We start from the raw sequence: 17,718 nt of genomic DNA, 5'->3' as shown, positions 1-17,718 counted from the left end.
CACCCAGCTATTTTTTTTTTTTTTTTTTTTTTTTGTATTTTTAGTAGAGACGGGGTTTCACCATGTTGGCCAGGAAGGGCTTGATCTCTTGACCTCATGATCCACCCGCCTCGGCCTCCCAAAGTGCTGGGATTACAGCCGTGAGCCACCGCGCCTGGCCAAGTATATGTTAGTTTTATACCTCTCTGCAGATCGAGTAGTGGGACTGGCAGAGGCCTTTAATCTGCAGTGACTCTGGGACCTCCGAGCATGGAGCCCCGGGACCTGATTGTTTGGGATCTGATTCTGCATTCTTAGCATCCAGGGTTAGTTAGCAGGGGTTTGGGAGTTAGCTTTTGTAGTAAAGGGAGTACCTATGTCAAGTGGCACTCACTCATGAGTGGAGGAAAAGCTGTAGTATTGGCTTCAGAACAAGCAAAGTAATTGCCAAGAGAATTATAGAAAATGTGCATTAAGTTACAAAAATGTGTATCTCAAACAGTAGCTTTATTTCTAATAAGACTGACCTATATTTGCTGACTGATGGGTCTTTGAACAAGGAGCGGTATGTGTCATTTTACCAAATGGAACCAAAAATAGAAGATGTATTAGGTTTTCTACGTATCGTTAGTTACTTTATCACGAATAACGTGTAGTGTCATCTTGGTGCTTCTTAATCCGCCTTTCCTTCCAACCAGCTGTGAGAATAATTAGATGAAATTGGCGGCAGACCACTGCTTCCACATTAATCTTAAGCTGGTGTCCGTGAAACATTCAAACATTAACGTTCACCACAAAAGTGCTCTTAAGCGTGTGTTTCTGAAGTTCAAAATTTTTAGTCATCAGTATTTGGAAAGCAAAGACTTTGTCTTGTGTTAAGCAATGGCGTACATGGCAAAACCCACAGGGAATCACGTGGCTCTCATCAGTGGAGGAACCAATCTGCTGAGAAAGCGGTTTCAGAGCCAGATGCAGTGTGGGTATTTTCATAAGCCTGGGAAGCCAGCTGTCCAATCAAGAGGTTCCTGGATTCCCTGCTTCATGTTCTCATGATACCCAGGCCATTAGAAGCCTCACCATCTAGAAGGTCACTGGGCAGAGGAGAAGAGAGGATGATGAAACTGTCGCTGGCTCCTAGTGCTTCTACCCACCTGAGTTTAATTGGCCAGAGCAAGTGTCAGTTTCATCACTAGTGTCATTTTCCAAGCAGACATGGAAATGCCACTCTGCTCTATTCCCAGGAGAGAGAAGTGGGAAATTGGTTAGTCATTCATAATGACCGACTAAACAAAAAATGCAGGGTAATGATTCAGATGGAAAGCTGGTTCCTTGAAAAGTCTGATGGCTTAGATGAAACTTTGGTGAGGCTGATCAACAGGAGAGAGAACACAGTGGAAAGGCAATATAAACAGGGTCAGGGAAGTTTCGCGAAGGTGTAATGGAATGCTCTGTGGGTTTATTACAGTATGTTTGAAAAATTTGGACATGATAGATGGTTTTCTAGGAAAATAGAACTAACCAAATTGCGTCAAGATGTTGTAGATGCCTGAGTAGAAGTGCTTCGTTTTTAAATTTCTTTTAAGGTCTACTGCTGTGATACTGTGAAGTTTATATTAGGTCGTCACCCCTGTTTGCTAGCATACAGCTCCTAAAATCCTTAGAAACTCTGTCTTCACATGCTGTCTTTTTGTATGCTAATGAGTTGATGGCTGGCATCCCCTAGGGTAGCTTCAGGATGGTGACTTGTCACCTGAATGACCAAGGCAACGTTAGAGGGCTGAAAACTTTCAGTCCTAATCCCCAACTTCTGGGGAGGATAGAGGGGCTGAGGTTAAGTTGATCACTCATGGTCAGTGTTACAATCAGTCTTGCCTACAAAGCAAAGCTTCCATAAACTCCTAAAGGACCTAAAACGGAACCCCAGAATTCAGAGAACTTCCGGATAGCTGGATATGTACGGGTTGATGGAAGCTCCACACCTCTCTCTCCATGCGTTGCACTATGCGTCTCTCCATCCACATCTTTTGTAATATCCTTTGTAGTAAAATGGTAAACATGTTCTCCTGAGTTTTGTGAGCCTCCCTAGTAAAGTAATTGAACCCAAAGAAGGGGTCATTGGAACCCCAACTCGATGCCGGTGGGTCAGAAGTTCCAGAGGCCCAGACTTGTGATGAGTGTCTGAAGGCAGAGGGGTGCGTAGCCTTGTGGGACTCAGCCCTCGCCCTATGTGGTCTGATCCTATCTCCAGGTGGATAGTGTTGGAGCTGAGGTAGGGAACACCTAGCTTGTGGCAGCAGCAGAATCGAGTGCTTGCTTTGTGTTGGGGAGAAATCCCCACACACATTTGGTCACAGAAGGCTCCTGTGTTGATTATGACTGAGTGAGAGAAGAGAAAAAGCTCTTTGAGTTTGTGTGTTTTCCCACAAAACGGGTAGAAATGCACAGAGGCTGGTTGCTTTTATGAGTGAGTTCTACCAGATCTCCTAGAAACGGATATTACATGCACAGTAAATATTTTTGGAATGATTGGGAGGCCGAGGCAGGTGGATCACGAGGTCGAGAGATCGAGACCAACCTGGTCAACATGGTGAAACCCCATCTCTACTAAAATACAAAAAATTAGCTGGGCATGGTGGCGCGTGCCTGTAATCCAAGCTACTCAGGAGGCTGAGGCAGGAGAATTGCCTGAACCCAGGGGGCGGAGGTTGCGGTGAGCCGAGATCGTGCCATTGCACTCCAGCCTGGGTAAGAAGAGCGAAACTCCGTCTCAAAAAAATATATATATATATTTTTGGAATGAAATGGATGGACAAGGTTGGCGTGATGCTAAAATCAGAAGAGGGTGTCACTCAGAAGTCAGCATCACTTATGAACATAGATGCAGCAATCTTAAAGCAACTAAGCCGATGGGGTCGGGAAGCACATCAGGAGAGGAAGCACAGCTCTGTGCCTTCGAGTCTTTGCTCAGACATCTTTTTCTGAAGGAGCTACGCTTCGCTCGCTCTGGTTAGCATTGCAGCTTCCCCTGCCGCACTCCCAAGCGTTACCCTATTTGCTGTAATATATCTCATAATTATTTAGTATGTCATTTATTGTCCTCTCCTCCTGGTACAAGGTAAACACCATAAGGGCAGGGCTTTCTTCTGTTTCTTTCACTGATATATGCCAACTACCTAGAAACGTTGGCGCTTAGTATTTGTTGCAAAAATGACTCATCCTGAATGCAAAATAGGATCCTGGATTGGATTCTGGAACAGAAAAGGCCATCAGTGGAAAACTGGCGCCACTCAAATTGTCTGTAACTGAATTGTTAGTATTGTATTAGTGTAAATTTCTTAGTTTTGATAAATACAACACATGTAAGATGTTAACATTAGGGAAACCTGAGTGATGGGTATATGGAAACTCTCTGTAGTATCTTTGAAACTCTTCTATAAAGCTAACATTATTTCAAAAGAAAAGCTCATTAAAATGAGAGATACCAAGAGCCTTCATTAAAAAGTAAAATTTCTGTTAAATGACACCACCTCAGTGAGTCTTACCCTGACCACCCAATGTTGCCCTCTCAACCTTGCTTCCCTGCTCTGCTTTTTTCTTTTTTGGCAGGGTATTTGCTATCTTCTAATACATTATACAGATCACTTATTTATTATGCTTCTTGTCGTCTGTTTATGTGAGGACAGGGGACTTTGTTTGCCAGTATACCTCAAGTGCCTACTACAGTGCCTGGCCCAAAATAGCTGTATGTGAAAACAACCCCACAGCAAACCACAAGTTTCTCTGTGAGCGAGGGGTGGAAAAGGTCTAGGTCAAGCCTGCTAGTGAACATCCTGATTGCTTTTCAGGGTTGGACTAGTTACTAGCAGAATAGTCACTGGGAAGGGGCACAGGACTTAGAGTGGGACAAGCCCTCAGTCTCGGGGGTGCTTACGGGAACTGAGAGGAGCACCACCTTACATTTTGCACCCCCTGTGTCTCTCTTGCCTCATGCTAGTTCCAGACTGCAAAGACTTCCTCTTTATTTTTGAATTACATGAAATTCAATAATTTCATTGATAATGTGTGTTAATTGCTTAAGTTTTAAAAAATATTCATAGTGATGAAGAAGGGAAGAAAAGAAACGCAAGCTGTTCATAAAACCCTTTAAAAATTACCAAGAAGTTGTTTTGCCTTTAGAATGAGAAATTAAGACTAAAGAATTACTCATTTTCCGTTCTCCTTAGGGCCTAAGTTGCTCCCTACCACGTGATGCTGTGTTGAGGGAAGCAGAATTCACAACTGGCTCTTTTTGGTCCACATGTAGTTTACTGTGCTGAGGCAGTAATATGAATCAGATCAAATGTGCCAAAGTGGGGAAATATCAGTACCAGGATAATATTGAAACTGCAGAAATAGTTTTCTTTTCTTTTCTTTTTTTTTTTTTTTTGAGATGGAGTTTCGCTCGTTACCCAGGCTGGAGTGCAATGGCGCAATCTCGGCTCACCGCAACCTCCGCCTCCTGGGTTCAGGCAATTCTCCTGCCTCAGCCTCCTGAGTAGCTGGGATTACAGGCACACGCCACCATGCCCACTAATTTTTTGTGTTTTTAGTAGAGACAGGGTTTCACCATGTTGACCAGGATGGTCTTGATCTCAAACTCATCTTCAAGCCTGGTCTTCTGAGTTCTACACACTTGAATTCGTTTGCCGCCCACCTGAAGCATGGAGGACCATGTGGTGTGTCTCAGCTGACGGGCAGGGGAGTCCCTGCTGCAGCACTGGTTTCTAAGTCAGTTACCCTCCCTCCCAGCTCACTTAACTCACTGATGAGATTTGCCTTAACACAGAAAAATATGGTCATTAAAGTGCAAAAAGGTAATAATTCAACCTTGTGCAAAGAATGAAGCAATGGAGATGCTTTGCTCATTTGTCTTTATGATGACGTGATTGTATTTCTGTGTGGTTATGATGGAAATTATGATCTATTGCAGGGGCATCAGGAGAGCATTCTGGGTAACACCATGCAAAGTGTGATCGCATTACTCAACAATCTAGTTGCCTGCAAAGATTCGAATATGAAGCTGCTTTATGAACAAGGTAAATGCTTCATAGAATTACTCTCCGATCGAGTTTTGCCTATTCGTAAGTTTCTTCATCTTATCTAGCAGAGTCTAGAAGTACTCCTTGAAGTTGATGAGTCAAAATAGATATTTAATAATTTTTAAGTCATATCACTAGCAAAAGTTGGAAGTGTGGGATGGTTTCTCTAAGTTAATTTATTCTTTCATGGCATAAAGTCAGTAGGCATTGCTTAAAGATGACAAACCAAGAAACAGAAGTATAATCACAGTATTGAGACTGATTGGTCTCTGTCTTCATCTGTTTTCTGTTGCTGTAACTGAATACCTGAGACTGAATAATTTAAAAGGAAAAGAAGTCTCTTTTATACAGTTCTAGATGCTGGGAAGACCAAGATTGAGGGGCTGCATCTGGCGAGGGCCGTCTTGCTATTGGAGACTCTTTGCAGAGTCCAAAGGCAGGGCAGGGCATCGCATGGTGAGGGGCTGAGCTCGCTGGCTCAGGGTTATCTTCCTCCTCTTATGCAGTGACTTATGTCCCCTCCTAATGACCTTCTCTAATCCTAACTGCTACTCCAAGTTCTCACCTCTAATACCATAGTTGGATTTCCCATCCTCTTAATGTCATTTTAACGGGGGTTAAGGGTCTGCATGAGTTTTGGAGGGGATGAACATTTGAACCCTCTAACACTGCCAATCAAAATAAAAACAGATATGACCAAAAGCACCTTGGAAAATGAAACTGGATGAGTTGACAGTGGTTTACTTTATATCTTATGCGTGTCTGTACTGTTACAATTCTAAAAATCATGTTTACTCGTGCATTACTTAACTACAGACATGTGTTCTGAGAAATGCATTGTTAGGCAATTTTATCGTTGTGGAACACCATAGTGTGTACTTAGAAAATCTAGGTGGCATAGCCTGTTACACACCTAGGCTGTGTGGCGTGGCCTGTTGCCTCTAGGCTGCAAACCTGTGCAGCATGTTACTGGACTCCATACTGTAGTCAGTTGTGACACAGAGCTCTAAGTATTTGGGTACTGAAACATAGGAGAGGTGCGGCAAACGTGACATCAAAGATAAAACAGGATACACCTGTCTGTGTAGGGCACTAAGTATGGATGAAGCTTTCAGGGCTGAGTGAGCCAGTGAGTGGGTGGTGAGTGGACGTGGAGGCCTGGGATGTTCCTGGGCACTGCTGTAGACTTTATCAACCTGCGCACTTAGGCTACACTCAGGTTATACAAAATATTTTTCTTTGTTTCACAGTAAAGTAACCTTAGTTTCCTGTCACTTTTAAACTTCATAACTTAAAAATCCTTTCCTCCTTGTTTACTCTTTTGTAATAACACTTAGCTTGGAATACAAGCACATGGCATAGCTTTATATCCTCATTCTGTAAGTGTTTTGTTTCTTGTTTGTTTTTTTGAGACAGGGTCCCATTCTGTCACCCTGGCTGGAGTGCAGTTAGGCGATCCAGCTCACTATAGCCTTGAACTCCCCGAGCTCAGGTGATCGTCCTACCTCAGCCTCTCTAGTAGCGGAGACTACAGGCGCATGCCACCCTGCCCAGATAATTTTTCTGTAGAGACAGGGCTTCATCATGTTGCTTAGTCTGCCCTTGAACTCTTGGGCTCCAGTGGTCTGCCCACCTCAGCCTTTGAAAATGCTGAGATTATGAGTGTGAGTCACCGCACCTGGCCACTTTTTTCTATTTTTAAATTTGATTAACTTTTTTAGTTTTTAAACTTTTGTATTAAAAACTAAGACGAAAACACACGCATTAACCTTCACCTAAATGGGATCAGGGTCATCAAGTTGTCACTAGGTGACAGGAAATTTTCAGCTTCATTATAATTTTGTGGGGCCACCGTCGTGTATGCAGTCTACTGTTGACTGAAGTATCAGCAGCGCAGGACGGTCTAGGTTACTCTTTCACGTTAATAGCTGTCACTGGAATCCTTCACAAAAATAAGACTTGGGACAAAATCTGTCACTGAATAAATTTACCAAGTCATTGTTTTAATTTCTGCCCATCCCACCCCCAAAAAATTTAGAGTTCTGCTTTTTTTTTTCTTTTCTTTTCTTTCTTTTTTTTTTTTTTTTTTTTTTTTTTGAGACAGAGTCTTGCTCTGTTGCTCAGGCTGGAGTGCAATGGCGCGATCTCGGCTCACTGCAACCTCCACCTCCTGGGTTCGAGCAATTGTCCTGCCCCAGCCTCCTGAGTAGCTGGGATTACAGGCATGCGCCACCAGGCCCAGCTAACTTTTGTATTTTTAGTAGAGACGGGGTTTCACCATGTTGGTTAGGATGGTCTCTCTCATACGCCTGACCTCAGGTGATCCACTAGTCTCAGCCTCCCAAAATGCTGGGATTACAAGTGCGAGCCACCCCGCCCGGCCTAGAGTTCTGTTTCTGTGTGGTTAATATATTTCAATGCTGGTAATACTTTTTTCCTCCCCTGAGAAAAATAGGCACTCACCCACAGTGATAAATACTGCCAACAGTTGTGGGGCTTTCGTACATAGAGATGTTTATTCTTTCACATAGCAACACCCTGTTCTCTCCTTTATGATTGTAGCATAATTTATTTAACCGGGGCTCTAATGATAGATATGTGCTGCTCCAATATTTTGCTGTGACAGACAGTTCTGCAATGAATAGCTTTATACATACATCCTTTCACATGGGAGCAGGAACGCTTATAGGAGAAATTCCTGGAATTGGAATTGTTAGATCAAAGGATATATACATATGTAATTTCTGTAGATGTTGACAAGCTGCTCTAAGTGATGTGCCAACTTAAATTTCCACCAGGACACATGAGATTGCTTGTCTTTGGATTTAAGAGCATGTTTTGCTTCCCCATTTGTTCAAGACGTTTTTACATTCTTAGAGATGTTTTGTAGTTTTCTTTATATAGGTCTTGTGCATTTCCTGTCAAGTTTATGTCTTCCTAAGCATTTTATCTTTTTTGCTTTCAATGAAAATGAGGACTTTTCTACCATTATATATTCCAATTTATTTTTAAATTGTTTTATTTTACTTGATTTTGGAGACAAAGCCTCACTGTGTTACCAAGGCTGGAGTGCAGTAGCACGATCAGAGCTTACTGCAGCCTAGAGCTCCTGAGCTCAAGCGGCCATCCCACGTCAGCCTCCCAAGTAACTAGGACAACAGGCACATGCCACCATGCCTGGGTAAATGTGTGTGTGTGTGTGTGTGTGTGTGTGTGTGTGTGTGTGTGAAGGCAGCGTCTTGCTGTGTTAACCAGGGTGGTCTCAAACTCCTGGCCTCAAGTTTGTCTTTCCACCTCGGACTTCCAAAGCACTGGTTGGTATTACAGGTGTGAGCCACCATGCCTGGCCACAGTTTGTTATTTTAAATACGTCTGAAAGTGTTTGATTTCTGTATATGCAATTTGGTATCTAAGTTAATTCTTTTATAATTCTTAATAATAATAGTTTTTAGGTGATTTTCTTCGTTTTCCAGTCATATAATACTAATAATTGTAAATAATAATGGTTTTCTTTCCAGTTGTTATGATTCTATTTCTCCCTTCTGGTCTAATTACAAGACTCAGAGTGGGGTAGAAGATGTGTTGGGTTTATCTGCAGAACTTTTTTCTGGTTAAGGAGGTACTTGACTATTTTAATTTTTGTTTTCTTTTTAATTGGGAATAATAACTTTTGTCAAGTGATTTTTTTTTAGCCTCTATGGAAATGATCGAATGATTTTTCCTCTAATCTATTTATATAATGGATTCTATTCAATAGGTTATCTTACATTGAACCCATCCTGGTGTTTGAGTCAGTAACCACACTTGTTGATAATTTAGAGATCTTTAATTGTGCTACTTTGGTTCTTTGTTAATATTTTATTTAGAATTTTTCACCGCCATTCATTGATATGATTGATGTATGATTTTACTTGTGCATTTTTTATGGGAGAAACACATTCTTTGCCCAGATTTTAATATTAGTGCTATATTGCCTTATTAAAAAAATTTTTTTTTCCTCTTTCTGTATTTCTGGAAAGTTCATGTATTATTGAAATTATCTACTCCTTAAAAGTTCGGCAGCATTTCTCTGTGAAGTCATCTGACCGGTGCTCTCTTTTTGCAGTATGATGGTAGTGGTAGCTCTGTGATGCTTTTCTCTGTAGTAATAATGAAACTTCAAATTTTTCCATGGGCATTCACTCATGATTTGGTTCTCTTTTCTGTTATTGGTGTATAGGAATGCTTTTGATTTTTGGACATTTATTTTTTAGATTGCACATTTGAATGAGAACATGTGATACTTGTCTTTCTGTTCCTGGCTGCTTTCACTTAACATGATGACCTCCACTTCCATCCATGTCACTGCAAACAATATGATTTCATTCTCTTTTACAGCTGAATAGTATTCTGTCGTGTATAGATATCACATTATCTTTATCCATTTGTCTGTAGACTGAATATTGTATCTATTCATGGATGGAATATTATTCGGTTGATTCCACACCTTGGCTATTGGGGCTATTGCTGCAGGAAACAGGTGCATTATCCTGACGTACTGATTTCTTTTCCTATGGGTAAATATCCGGCATGCATCATAACCACATCAGAGGAAATGGGGCATCCATCCCATCAAGCATTTATCCTTTATGTTACAAACAATCCAATTATACTTTTAGTTTCTTTTTTAAACATTTAACTGTATATATTTAAATATACATCAGAGCCACCCTGTTGGGCCAGCAAATACTAGGCCTTATTCATTCAATTGCTTGATCAAGTGACACTTCTATGAAACTGGAGATTATAATGTTAAGTAAAATGAGCTAAGAACAGCAAGACAAACTTCACATGTTCTCAGTTATTTGAGGGAGCAAAAAATTAAAACAGTTGAACTTACGGAGAGAGATAGTAGAATGAAGGTTACCAGAGGCTGGGAGCGTAGTGGGTTGTGCCGACGGGGGAGGTGGGGATGGCTAAATACTTAGAAAGAATAACTAAAAGTGTAATTGGATTGTTTGTAACATAAAGGATAAATGCTTGATGGGACGGATGCCCATTTCCTCTGATGCGGTCATTATGCATTGCATGCCTATATCAGAATATCTTATGTACCCCACAAATATATATATCTACCATGTTCACACACACACACACACACACAAAGAAATCTCCATATTGTTTTTGATAATGGCTGTACTGACATTCCTACCAATGGTGTATAAGAGTTCCCTCCTCTTTACATCCTCTCCAGCATCTGTAGTTTATTTGTCCTTTTGGTAATAGCCGTTCTGACTGGAGTAAGATAGTATCTCATTGAGGTTTTGATCTGCGTTTTCCTAATAATTAGTGATGTTGAGCATTTTGTCATATACGTGTTGGCAGTTTGCGTGTCTTCTCTTGAGAAGTGTTTATTCAAATTCTTTGCCTACTTTTTAATGGAATTATTGTTGTTCTGTTGAGTTCCTTGTTGGATGAATGGGTTGAAAGTACTTTCTCCCATTCAAAAAGTTGTCTCTTCAGTCTGCAGACTGTTTCCTTTGCTATGCAGAAGCTTTTACGGTTAATACAGTTCCATTTGTCTATTTTTTTGTTACCTGTGCTTCTGCTGTCTTAGCTGTAAAATATCTGCCTAGACCAATCTACTGAACAGTTACCTCTTTGTATTTTTTTCTAGTAATCTTATGGTTTCTGGTCTTACGGTTAAGTCTTTGATCTGTCGTGAGTTGATTTTTGTATGTGGTGAGAGGTGAGGTGAGTTTTATTCTTCTGCATATGAATATCCAATTTTCCCAAAAACATTTTTTGAAGAGGGAATCCTACCTCCATTGTATATTCTTGGAATCATTGTTGAAAATCAGTTAGCTGTGAATACATGAATGTATATCTGGAATCTCCATTTGTTCCATTGGTCTGCGTGTCTGGTTTGATACCAGTACCAAGTTATTTTGGTTACCCTAGCATTGTAATGCATTTTGAAGTCAGGTAGTATGATGCCTCCAGCTTTTTCTTTTTTTTTTTTCTCCTCTCCTCAGGATTGTTTTGGCTATTTGGGCTGTTTTTTGGTTCCATACGAATTTTAGGATTTTTTTTTTCTATTCGTATAAGAAATGGCATCAGTACTTTGATAGGAATTGCTGTGAATCTGAATATAGCTCTTGGCAGTATGATCATTTTAACGATATTCTTCTAATCCATGAGCGTAGGACGTTTCCCCATTCATTTTTGTCCTCCTCCGTCTCTTTCATTAGTGTTTCAAAGTTTTCCTTTTAGAAGTAGTTGACCTCCTTGGTTAAATTTATTCCTAGGTATTTTTATAAACCGTTGTAAATGGGTTTGCCATCTTGATATTTTTTCCTAAGCTAGTTTATCATTGGTGTATAGAGACACTAATTTTTGTATATTGATTTTGTATTGTACAACTGTACTAAATTTATATATCTGTTCCAAGAGTGTTTTTGGTGGAGTCTTTAGTTATTTTCAGATCTAAGATTATATCATTAGCAAAGACACACAAACTTGACTTCCTCTCCTCCTGACTGCTTTCTGTTTGTTTCTCTGGCCTGATTGCTCGGGCTAGGATTTCCAGTAATAACGTTGAATAGGAGTGGTGAAAGTGGGCGTCCTTATCTTGTTCCAGTTCTTGGAGGAAAGGCTTTCAGCTTTCCACCATCCAGCATGATATCAGCTGTTGGTTTGTCCTATTTGGCCTTTATAATTATATATTGAGGTATATTCCTTGGGTGCCTAGTTTGCTGAGAGTTTTTATCATGAAGAGATACTGAACCGTGTTAAATACCTTTTCTGCATTTTTTGAAATGACCGCATGGTTTTTATCCTTCATTCTGTGAGATTATTTATCACATTGATTGATTTGCATACGTTGAACCATCCTTGCATCCCTGCGATAAATCCCACTTGATCACAGTGCATTCTCTTTTTGATGTTCCGTTGAATTCTCTTTGCTAGTGTTTTGTTGAAGATTTTTGTGTCTGTGTTCATCAGGGCTATTGGCCTGTAGGGTTTTTTTGTAGCAGTTGTGTTCTTATCTGGATTTGGTATCAGGGTGATGCTGGCCTTGTAGAATAAGTTAGGGAGAGTTATCTTCTTTCCATTTTTCTGCTATAGCTGGTGGAGAATTGGTGTTAATTGTTCTGTGAACGTTTGGTAGAAGTGGGCAGTGAAGTGATCTGGTCCTGGACTTTTCTTTGCTGTAAGATTTATTATTATTACTGATTCAATCTCATTACTCATCGTTGGTCTATTCAGGGTTTCTTTTTTTTTTTTTTTTTTTTCCTGATTCAATCTTGGTAGTTTTCTATGTCTAGGAATTTGGCTGTTTTCTCTAGGTCTTCCAGGTTGTTGGTGTAGAGCTGCTCCTAATCATCTCTGATGATCTTTTGTATTCCTGTAGTAACAGTTGCAATGTCTCCTTTTCCATTTCTGATTTTGTTTATTTGGATCTTTTTTTTCTTGTAATGTTGCTAGTGGTTTTTTTATTTTATTTTTTCAAAAGACAAACTTCATTTTGGTTGATCCTTTATACTTTTTTGTCTCTTTTTTTCTTTTTAGATCTAATCTGATCTTCATTATTTCCTTCTACTAATTTTGGTTTTGGTTTGCTTTTGCAGTTTCTTTAGGTGTGTTGTTAGATTGTTTATGTGAAATCTTTCTACTTTTTAATGTAGATGTGTTATTGCTATAAACTTCCCTCTTGGCACTGCTTTCATTGTGTCTCGTACGTTTTGATATGTTTTATTTCACTTTTCATTTGTGTCAGTAACTTTTTCTTTGTGTTTTCTGATTTCTTCACTGACCCAGTGGTGATTCAGGAGCATATTGATTTCTGTATATTTGTATAGTTTCCAATGTTCTTTTTGGTATTGATTTCTAGTTTTACTCCATTATGTTCTGAGAAGATACTTCTTATGATTTTGATTTTAAAAAATTTGTTGAGACTCATTTCGTGGCCTGACATTGTCTATCTTGGAGAAGGTTTTATGTGCTGATGAGAAGAATGCATATTCTGCAGTTGTTGGATTAAATGTTCTGCAAATGCGTGTTAGGTCCATTTGATCTAAAGTAGTTTAAATCCAATGTTTTGTTGAAGGTTTTTCTGTCTGTATTGTCTGTCTAATGATGAGAGTGGTATGTCAAAATCCCAAACTATTAAAATCTATTAATATCTCTCCCCTTAGCTCTAATATTTACTTTATGTAAATGGGTTCTGTGGCATTGGGTACATATATATTTAAATTTGTTATATTCCCTTGCTGAATTGATCCCTTTATTATGTAATGACTTTGTTTTTAGTGTTTTTGACTTGAGGTCTAGTTTAGCTTATATAAATGTAGCTACTTTTGCTTGCTTTTGGGTTTTGTTCACGTGGCGTATCTTTTTCCATACCTTTAGTTTATATGTATGTTTAAAGGTGAAATACATTTCTTGTAGGCAGCAAGATGGTTCATGGTTTTTAAAATTCATTCAGCTAGTCTATACCTTTTAAGTGGTGAGTTCAATCCATTTACATTCAAGGTTATTACTGATAGGTGGGGACTTATTTCAGTCATTTTGTTATTTATCTTCTGGTTGTTTTGTGTATCTTTTGTTTCTTTCTCTTTTATTGTTTATTGTAGTTAAACAATAACTACTTAGGCTTTATGTTTTGCTCACATTTGAGTTTTTTCTCCATCTAATTTTTGTGTCTGTTCTACCAGTAAGCTTAATACTTTTGTGATGATAAATATTGTCCTTTCCCTTCCATATGTAGGATTCCTTTAAGCATTTTTTTTGTGGGTCTGGCCTAGTGGTGATGAGCTTCGTTAGTTTTTATTTGTCTGCTAAAGATTTTATTTATCTTACATTTTGAAGGATAGATTTGCTGGACACAGTTTTCTTGGCTCACAAGTTTTTTGCTGCTGCTGTTTTCTTTTTCTTTCAGCACTTTGAATATATCATCCAATTGTCTTCTGACCTGTAGAGTTTCTGCTGAGAAATCCAGTTAGGCTGATGGTCATTTCCTTACATGTAGCTTGACACTTTTTTTTGTATTTCTGTTTATGGAATTCTCCCTTTTACTCTGATTTTTGACAGTTTGACTAGAATGTGATTTGGAGAAGACCTTTTTGAGGTGTATTTGTTTTGGAGTATTTGAGCTTCCTGTTTCCAAAGGGCTTGCAAGACTTAGGAATTTTTCAGCTATTATTTTATTACATAGGTTTTCTATATCTCTTCTACTTCTGGAACACCCAGAATTTGAACATTTGCTCTCTTTATGGTGTCTGATATATTGTAGAAGGTTTTTTCATTTTATTTTTTATCGGACTGGGTTATTTCAAAAAACCGTTCTTCAATTTCAAAAATCCTGTCCTCTGCTTTATATAGTCTTTATTGAAGTTCTTGATTGAATTTTTATTCCATTCATTTAATTCTTCAGTTCCAGATTTTCCATTTGATCCTCCTTAGTGAGAGCTGTCTCTTTTGTGAAATTCTCATTGAGATCATGAGTTACGTTTCTGATTCCTTTGTTTTGTTCATCTGTATCTCTTACATTTCACTGAGCCTCTTTAATGTCATGACTTTGAGTACTTCTTTACAAATATCTATGAATTCTTTTTTGTTGGAATCTATTACTAGAGGATTGTTTTCTTCCTTCGCTGGTGTCGTTTTGTTTTGTTTTTCACCTTTTGATTTTTCTTGTGTCCTTATGTTGATGTCTATGCATCTTGTGTAACAGGCACTTCTTCCTGTTTTTCAGAATAGGTTTCTTAGGGGGAGACTTTTTCTTGTAGATGTATCTGTAGTATTGGTTAAGTAGGACACTTCAGCTTGGACTCTGGGCTCATGCAGCAGTGCAGTGTCTCTGTGATTCCACATGGTGCTGGCTGAGTAGGGCACTTCAGCTTGGACTCTGGGCTCATGCAGCAGTGCAGTGTCTCTGTGATTCCACATGGTGCTGGCTGAGTAGGGCACTTCAGCTTGGACTCTGGGCTCATGCGGTACCTCACTGTCTGTATGATTCCACATGGTGCTGGCTGAGTAGGGCACTTCAGCTTGGACTCTGGGCTCATGCAGCAGTGCACTGTCTGTATGATTCCACATGGTGCTGGCTGAGTAGGGCACTTCAGCTTGGACTCTGGGCTCATGCAGCAGTGCACTGTCTGTATGATTCCACATGGTGCTGGCTGAGTAGGGCACTTCAGCTTGGACTGTGGGCTCATGCAGCAGTGCGCTGTCTGTATGATTCCACATGGTGCTGGCTGAGTAGGGCACTTCAGCTTGGACTCTGGGCTCATGCAGCAGTGCACTGTCTGTGTGATTCCACATGGTGCTGGCTGAGTAGGGCACTTCAGCTTGGACTCTGGGCTCATACAGTACCTCACTGTCTGTGTGATTCCACATGGTGCTGGCTGAGTGGGGCACTTCAGCTTGGACTCTGGGCTCATGCAGTACCTCACTGTCTGTGTGATTCCACATGGTGCTGGCTGAGTAGGGCACTTCAGCTTGGACTCTGGGCTCATGCGGTACCTCACTGTCTGTGTGATTCCACATGGTGCTGGCTGAGTAGGGCACTTCAGCTTGGACTCTGGGCTCATGCCGCAGCGCAGTGTCTGTGATTCCACATGGTGCTGGCTGAGTAGGGCACTTCAGCTTGGACTCTGGGCTCATGCAGCAGTGCAGTGTCTGTGTGATTCCACATGGTGCTGGCTGAGTAGGGCACTTCAGCTTGGACTCTGGGCTCATGCAGCAGTGCACTGTCTGTATGATTCCACATGGTGCTGGCTGAGTAGGGCACTTCAGCTTGGACTCTGGGCTCATGCCGCAGCGCAGTGTCTGTGTGATTCCACATGGTGCTGGCTGAGTAGGGCACTTCAGCTTGGACTCTGGGCTCATGCGGTACCTCACTGTCTGTGTGATTCCACATGGTGCTGGCTGAGTAGGGCACTTCAGCTTGGACTCTGGGCTCATGCAGCAGCGCAGTGTCTGTGTGATTCCACATGGTGCTGGCTGAGTAGGGCACTTCAGCTTGGACTCTGGGCTCATGCAGCAGTGCGCTGTCTGTATGATTCCACATGGTGCTGGCTGAGTAGGGCACTTCAGCTTGGACTGTGGGCTCATGCAGCAGTGCGCTGTCTGTATGATTCCACATGGTGCTGGCTGAGTAGGGCACTTCAGCTTGGACTCTGGGCTCATGCAGCAGTGCACTGTCTGTGTGATTCCACATGGTGCTGGCTGAGTAGGGCACTTCAGCTTGGACTCTGGGCTCATGCAGTACCTCACTGTCTGTGTGATTCCACATGGTGCTGGCTGAGTAGGGCACTTCAGCTTGGACTCTGGGCTCATGCCGCAGTGCACTGTCTGTGTGATTCCACATGGTGCTGGCTGAGTAGGGCACTTCAGCTTGGACTCTGGGCTCATGACGCAGCGCAGTGTCTGTGTGATTCCACATGGTGCTGGCTGAGTAGGGCACTTCAGCTTGGACTCTGGGCTCATGCAGCAGTGCGCTGTCTGTATGATTCCACATGGTGCTGGCTGAGTAGGGCACTTCAGCTTGGACTGTGGGCTCATGCAGCAGTGCGCTGTCTGTATGATTCCACATGGTGCTGGCTGAGTAGGGCACTTCAGCTTGGACTCTGGGCTCATGCAGCAGTGCAGTGTCTGTGTGATTCCACATGGTGCTGGCTGAGTAGGGCACTTCAGCTTGGACTCTGGGCTCATGCAGCAGTGCACTGTCTGTGTGATTCCACATGGTGCTGGCTGAGTAGGGCACTTCAGCTTGGACTCTGGGCTCATGCGGTACCTCACTGTCTGTGTGATTCCACATGGTGCTGGCTGAGTAGGGCACTTCAGCTTGGACTCTGGGCTCATGCCGCAGCGCAGTGTCTGTGTGATTCCACATGGTGCTGGCTGAGTAGGGCACTTCAGCTTGGACTCTGGGCTCATGCGGTACCTCACTGTCTGTGTGATTCCACATGGTGCTGGCTGAGTAGGGCACTTCAGCTTGGACTCTGGGCTCATGCCGCAGCGCAGTGTCTGTGTGATTCCACATGGTGCTGGCTGAGTAGGGCACTTCAGCTTGGACTCTGGGCTCATGCGGTACCTCACTGTCTGTGTGATTCCACATGGTGCTGGCTGAGTAGGGCACTTCAGCTTGGACTCTGGGCTCATGCCGCAGCGCAGTGTCTGTGTGATTCCACATGGTGCTGGCTGAGTAGGGCACTTCAGCTTGGACTCTGGGCTCATGCGGTACCTCACTGTCTGTGTGATTCCACATGGTGCTGGCTGAGTAGGGCACTTCAGCTTGGACTCTGGGCTCATGCCGCAGCGCAGTGTCTGTGTGATTCCACATGGTGCTGGCTGAGTAGGGCATTTCAGCTTGGACTCTGGGCTCATGCGGTACCTCACTGTCTGTGTGATTCCACATGGTGCTGGCTGAGTAGGGCACTTCAGCTTGGACTCTGGGCTCATGCAGCAGTGCAGTGTCTGTGTGATTCCACATGGTGCTGGCTGAGTAGGGCACTTCAGCTTGGACTCTGGGCTCATGCCGCAGCGCAGTGTCTGTGTGATTCCACATGGTGCTGGCTGAGTAGGGCACTTCAGCTTGGACTCTGGGCTCATGCCGCAGCGCAGTGTCTGTGTGATTCCACATGGTGCTGGCTGAGTAGGGCACTTCAGCTTGGAC

At 41.9% G+C, this 17,718-nt stretch overlaps 1 protein-coding gene across 21 annotated transcripts in view; it reads left to right on the top strand.

Annotated features, from left to right (window-relative positions):
* ULK4 (unc-51 like kinase 4) overlaps positions 1-17,718 on the top strand; it is a 677,547-nt gene that overhangs the window by 370,081 nt on the left and 289,748 nt on the right. For 19 of the 21 annotated variants that reach the window (XR_013528778.1, XR_008477287.2, XR_013528775.1 and 16 more), the window contains one exon: positions 4,949-5,054. The exons of the other annotated variants lie outside the window; for them this stretch is intronic. Coding sequence is in view for 13 of the 19 variants with exons in the window: in XM_078354734.1 (XP_078210860.1) it covers positions 4,949-5,054 (106 nt within the window). In the remaining 6 variants the exon portion in view is untranslated. Of the gene's footprint in view, positions 1-4,948; positions 5,055-17,718 lie in introns of those variants that run through there. 21 annotated transcript variants of the gene reach the window in all.

Source organism: Callithrix jacchus, chromosome 17, assembly GCF_049354715.1.
Source record: "Callithrix jacchus isolate 240 chromosome 17, calJac240_pri, whole genome shotgun sequence".
Classification (NCBI taxonomy): domain Eukaryota; kingdom Metazoa; phylum Chordata; class Mammalia; order Primates; family Cebidae; genus Callithrix; species Callithrix jacchus.
Note: the sequence above shows the minus strand (reverse complement) of the source record. Positions and strands in the feature narration are given on the sequence as shown.